The 6,316-nt window shown below is 36.2% G+C and overlaps 1 protein-coding gene across 2 annotated transcripts in view; it reads left to right on the top strand.

The window, feature by feature from the left end:
* LOC107666215 (TBC1 domain family member 22B) overlaps positions 1–6,316 on the top strand; it is a 154,923-nt gene that overhangs the window by 131,447 nt on the left and 17,160 nt on the right. The window contains exon 13 of one of the 2 annotated variants that reach the window (XM_016457430.1): positions 4,068–4,163. The exons of the other annotated variant lie outside the window; for it this stretch is intronic. Within the exon in view, the coding sequence (XP_016312916.1) occupies positions 4,068–4,163 (96 nt within the window). The remainder of the gene's footprint in view (positions 1–4,067; positions 4,164–6,316) is intronic. 2 annotated transcript variants of the gene reach the window in all.

Raw genomic sequence — 6,316 nt, 5'->3', positions numbered from 1 at the left:
TGTGTGTGTTAGTGTGTGTGTGTGTGTGTGTGTGTGTGTGTGTGTGTGTGTGTGTGTGTGTGTCTGTGTGTGCATGCATTTATTTTATTATAACTTCTCAGCTGTAACCTAACATATAGTGAACAAAAGTGTAAAAATTCTTAGAACAGGTAATCGTGGACTGCGTGCATTGAGTTTGTCCTCGTTTCAAACTTATCCCACCTGAAGTGTGTCACCAGGTCTTGCGTCAGAACGTTCCAGAATGGACCACTGTGTCTATTCCCCCACTGGCCCCATTAATTAAGACCCATCATCAACCGTTCGCCCCCCGAGGGAGAGACAGACAAAATAATTAAAATGATCAATGAAGAGAAACTACAGCCCATCTAAAGGTGAACCCAGCCTTCACTCCCACATAAAACTAGACCACAGGCTTCGAAAAAACACACTAATAACACATACACCTTCTCGGAACCCAGAGCAGCTTTTGTTTATATGATAATGATTATATTTAGACATAGTACCTTCTGCTTAAGCACAAATTGCATCATTTTGCATTTTGCATCATAGAGGAATAGTTCACCCTAAAATATTATGTAATTACTGTCATATACAGGTGCATCTCAATAAATTAGAATGTCGTGAGAAATGTATCCAAGCTGCTCTTTTCCATACAGTGAACATGGATGGTTACCAGGGACTGTCAAACTCCAAAAAGGACTGTGATATAGCTTTGCGTGAGGAACAGACAGAAAATTTGTTTATGATCGCCCACTCCACTGCAGCTCTCAAATCTCATTTGAACATGCACATAATAATTCATATTTGGCACATCAAAAAACAGTTCCAGATGTGACACCAGTGACACTAAACGGTTGTGATGTTTTGTAACCGAATGCATCCAAATTTGAATTTGTAAAAGGGCTAATCATATTTCAGCAGTGTTGTTATTGTTTACTAAAACTGATTAAAACTACCTGAAAATAAGCTGAAATAAAATAAAAAATATTAGTTAAAAAACTTGAAAATTAGAAATGCTGCAGGCTAAAGTACTTTTTTATGGCTAACTAAATTCTAAAACAAAAACTGAAAATATAAAAACGTTCAAAATATTAATAAATAGTATATTAGTATTTATTTTTAGCTGTACAACACAACTCGTTTTGCTGCTTGATACTGCAAATTGTTGTGTCTTACCATATTATTTTAGTGTATTATCTTAATTATGAACACGGGTGGTTTGTAATAATAATAATAATATGTTTAATTTATATAGCGCCTTTCCCAAGCTCAAGGACGCTCTACAAGGTACACCAAAGCAGCAAATATTGATTACAAAGAAACAATTTCATTGGACATTTGACCAATTCAGTTACAAATAATGCAGTTGCATATAACACAGATTATGTAGTAAAGACAGAAATAGAAAACAAAACGGACAAATACACAATGTAAATTAGTGATAGTGTTGATTAAACAAATAAGTTTTAAGCTTATAATGCAAACACTTTTACCATTTTCTGCACGTTCTGATTCTTCTCGTTATTTCCCTAATGAACCGGAAGTCTCGCCCATAGGCTTACTTCCACGTTTAAGAATAAGGTGGATAGGGGAGGAAATTACATCTTAAATTTAATTATGTTCCTGACAAAGACTTCAGCATCATGTGGACATATGGAAATATATATTACTTTCACAACCCCTGGTTACCTTATCTGTTCACTTCACAGAGAAGAGCAGCTTGGACATTGTTAAACATAAATTTTTCATGATTCATGGAAAAAAATGAAAGTCATTTAGGTTTGAAGGAACATGAGAGTTAGCAAACAATGACAGAATTACAATTTTGGGTGAATTAAAAATGCATTAAAGTGCTTCAAAAAAAATCAGAAAATGCAAAAATGGAGTCTTATCACTAGTCCACCTGTCTCTTTATTTACGTAAACAACAGTTTCCAGGGATTAAGTCTTTTAACAAAATAAAATTAGTGGTGCATGCCATTAACAGCGATTCCGACAACACTTCCAGTTATAAATACGTGGAAGAAAGTCAGCACTCTGAATTATAGAGTTCCTTCCCACACAACTGAACATATGCAGATGCCCTTGTAGCCCGGCCTTGTCTGTTGAGTGTCTAATTAAGTGCATTTCACGCTCGTGTGGTCACTTTGACGAGGAGGTGACTGAGAATGACTGCGGGGTAATTGGACTGGATGTAACGTGCGCAGTTTCGAAACCACTTCCTGCCATCTTTGCCGTATACCGTGCTGTTTGTGTGTGAGTGCTCTAACACGCTGTACAGTTGGGAAGATTTCCATTGCCCGCATTTACCCTTGAAGAGGAGACCTGTCCTTCCTGTTTATTGCTGGAAGAAACACATCCATTGATTTTCATTAGGACCCTCCTGTCCGTGTCTGGCATTGCAGATAATCTTCCCCCCTCTGCGTGTGGAGCTCATTGCACCTCCAGCTGGAGTGGTTACGCCACGTGGGCTCCTCAGGTGGCATCTCACGTAGCCAGATGAACCTTTTCGGCATGAACCTCCCATGTAAAGGAAGACGCTGTCTTGCTGATAGATCAAGTGACCGATAGGTCTGAAATAGGACACAAATTACTTTTGTTCCAAGTAGTTGACCGTGTCCTACCTACACTGTAAAACAAAACTTGGTTTTGGCTTATGTGGCACCACAGTGAAATCTCATTGGTCCAACATGCATATGTTCATATTGGCTGTGATTGTGTTGCATCACTTTTGCTGACTTAATTAATGCTCCTGCTTTGACTGAAGAATGGATTGGTTCAACAGGGTTATCACAGTACAATATGTTTGAGAAGGATTACGTACACCACTTTGTGTCCCATTCAGCAGACACAAGGCCTTGTTAAAGAGTTACTATTATTATACCCGCTAGGCCTTCACGTAAAGGCTCATCTTGTTTCAGCCTGCCCTTTAATTTCATTGTTTTATTTCGGCACCATCAGAAAATGTGTCAAGAAACCTAAATGAGGAGATGGGATAAGTGGTGAGAAAAATAAAAATGAGAAACGTGAAAAGTCAAACTAAATAGAGGATTTTTTCTCGATCTCTTAATAATACAAATTCTAATTTAAACTCACTGGTTTCCTTCTGTTTTCCTAAAGAGATCTTATTGCACAGTTATGTAGCACTTGATCTGTTTCATCTGACGTCTGCTTTTGATATTAGTCAAGTTTTCTTGCATCAAAAAAGGTTAATTAATTTAGTTTTTTAAGACCATTTTCTGTTTTTGCTACTGTGGCTTTAAGACTACTATATGTAAATGGCCTCTGTCCTACCAAAGCTAACACAGTTAATCAACGCTTTTTAAAATATAACAAATTTATTTCATTTATACGATATTTCAATATTTATGGGCCACACTCTGTTTTAAGGTCCAGTTCTTGCTAACAAACCATTAACTATGACTTTTGCCTCAATAAACTATTTTTTTTAATTTGCTGCTTAATAATAGTTAATAAGGTAGTTGTTAAGTTTAGGTATTGGGTAAGATTAGGGATGTAGAATATGGTCATGCAGAATATGTGCTTTATAAGTACTAATAAACAGCCAATATGCTAGTAATGTGCATGCTAATAAGCAACTAGTTAATAGTGTGAAATTTCCCTATAGATGTCCCTATAATAAAGTGTTTACCTATTTATGTAAATGTATGCAATTTATATGTGTATAAATTGTGAACTGGCCATTTTTTCAATCGCTGTACAGTTGTACAATACACTGTAAAAGCAATTAATTAAACTGCGAATAAACTGATTGAGTATATTTGATGTAACTTAACTTGACATACCAAAAATTATAAAGTAAAGCACAAAAACTAGAAATAAAAAAATAAAACTTGTGTTATTGATTTATTTAAATTCAGAATTTGTTTATGAATTTATTATTTTAAATGTATGTATTTATTTATTTATTTATTTTTATTGAACCAAGCTGGTAGGCAAATGTGGGTGGCCATATGTTAATGAGCTCATAATTGTGAGGTCATAATGCAAATCGATATGACTCCTTTAATCACGACTTCAGTGTTACTCTCATCTTTATGTTCACAGGCAGAGCCTGAAGGATTCTCTCATTTCCATTTGTACGTGTGCGCTGCCTTCCTGGTGCGATGGAGGAAAGAGATACTAGAGGAAAAGGATTTCCAGGTAAGATGTTTTTTTGTGTCGTGTTGTGCGGTCCCTGAACCGCAGTGTGTGTTGTCCTTGCGTGAGACCCCTCCTCCCTCATTAACTTGCAGGGTTGAGGGGTCAATGCGCCTGCATTAGTGTGATGACAACAGCAGCTGCTGTAAGGTGACATTGCGCCGTCCCTTTGAGACTCTTCTATTTCCTGTCCCCTCTCACACTCACTTGTTCCATGCGATCGAGAGGTAAAGGGTTTAGGCATGGAGGCTTGGAGAGGGCGGATGTGTCACCAGAAGTACAATATGAGTTTACTTATATAACCAAAATTCCATGTCTATTACTGGATTCTTGTGTCTTACTTTTCCTCATCCTGTCAATCACTCAACCATCCCAACTCAATGCCTGCAAATTTAGATTTGTATTATTTATTTATTTATTTATTTAGAAAGTCATGATAATGTTTATAATATCATAATATCTTCATGCCTTCTACTTGAATTTAGCAGATTAGAGCTGGGCGATAATATAGTTACTTTTTTTGGGGAAGTCGTGGCCTAATGGTTCCTTTTTTTTTTTTTTTTGCGATGATACAAGCAATCAAGCAGTTGAGATTTGCTATGTAGTGTATATATCATCCTACATGAGTATACTGTATGTATGTAGATAAAGTTGGATATAATATATATTCAACTTTATATAGAGAGCTGTACGATAATACAGATTGCATTTTTTGCAACGATATAAACAATTATGCAGCCGAGATTAGCATTTTTTTCTATTTACCAATTAAATAGTTTACACTTTTCGATTATATAACAATCAAGGAGTTGAGATTTGCAATATAGTATTTACTACTTGTATGCCAAATACATTAAAGGGATAGTTAACCCAAAAATGAAAATTCTGTCATTGATTACTTACCTTCATGTCGTTCCAAACCTGCAAGACCTTCGTTCATCTTCGGAACACAAATTAAGATATTTTTGATGCATTCCGAGAGCTCTCTGACCCTCCATAGACAGCAACGATATTACCACGATCAACAAACAGAAACGTAGCAAGGACATCAGTAAAATAGTCCATGTGACATCAGTGGTTCAACCGTAATTTTACTAAGCTACGAGAATACTTTTTTGTGCACAAAGAAAACAAAAATAACTTTATTCAACAATTAGTCTCCTCCGCTTTACCCTATAATGCCATTTTGGAGAGTATCACATACATAAACAACGTATGCTGTTCTGTGTCAGCAGCACCGTACGCGGATACGCTGTTTACGTTTTGATCTGAACGTAAACAACGTATCCGCGTGCATACGTTGTTTACGTATGTGATACTCTCCAAAATGGCGTTATAGGGTAAAGCGGAGGAGACTAATTGTTGAATAAAGTTATTTTTGTTTTCTTTGCGCACAAAAAGTTTTCTCGTAGCTTCGTAAAATTACGGTTGAACCACTGATGTCACATGGACTATTTAACCGATCTCCTTGCTATGTTTCTGAGCCTTGATCGTGTAAGGACACTTGCTGTCTATGGAGGGTCAGAGAGCTCTCAGAACTCATCAAAAATATTTTAATTTGTGTTCTGAAGATGAACAAAGGTCTTACGGGTTTGGAACGACATGAGGGTGAGTAATTGACAGAATTATGATTTTTGGGTGAACTATCCCTTTAATGTATTAATTTGAGTTGAATTACTGAAATAAATGAACTTTTCCACGACATTCTAATTTATTGAGATGCACCTGTACTTTCATCTGTGGAACACAAAGGAGAAATGTATCCAAGCTGCTCTTTTCCATACAGTGAACATGGATGGTTACCAGGGACTGTCAAACTCCAAAAAGGACTGTAATATAACTTTGCATGAGGAACAGACAGAAAATTTGTTTATGATCTCCCACTCCACTGCAGCTCTAAAATCTCATTTGAACATGCACATAATAATTCATATTTGGCACATCAAAACACAGTTCCAGATGTGACACCAGTGACACTAAACGGTTGTGATGTTTTGTAACCGAATGCATCCAAATTTGAATTTGTAAAAGGGCTAATCATATTTCAGCAGTGTTGTTATTGTTTACTAAAACTGATTAAAACTACCTGAAAATAAGCTGCAATAAAATAAAAAATATTAGTTAAACTTGAACATTAGAAATGCTGCAGGCTAAAG

This window comes from Sinocyclocheilus anshuiensis, unplaced genomic scaffold (assembly GCF_001515605.1).
Source record: "Sinocyclocheilus anshuiensis isolate Anshui unplaced genomic scaffold, SAMN03320099.WGS_v1.1 scaffold1016, whole genome shotgun sequence".
NCBI classification, from domain to species: domain Eukaryota; kingdom Metazoa; phylum Chordata; class Actinopteri; order Cypriniformes; family Cyprinidae; genus Sinocyclocheilus; species Sinocyclocheilus anshuiensis.
This window is presented reverse-complemented; position numbering and strand designations above follow the sequence as displayed.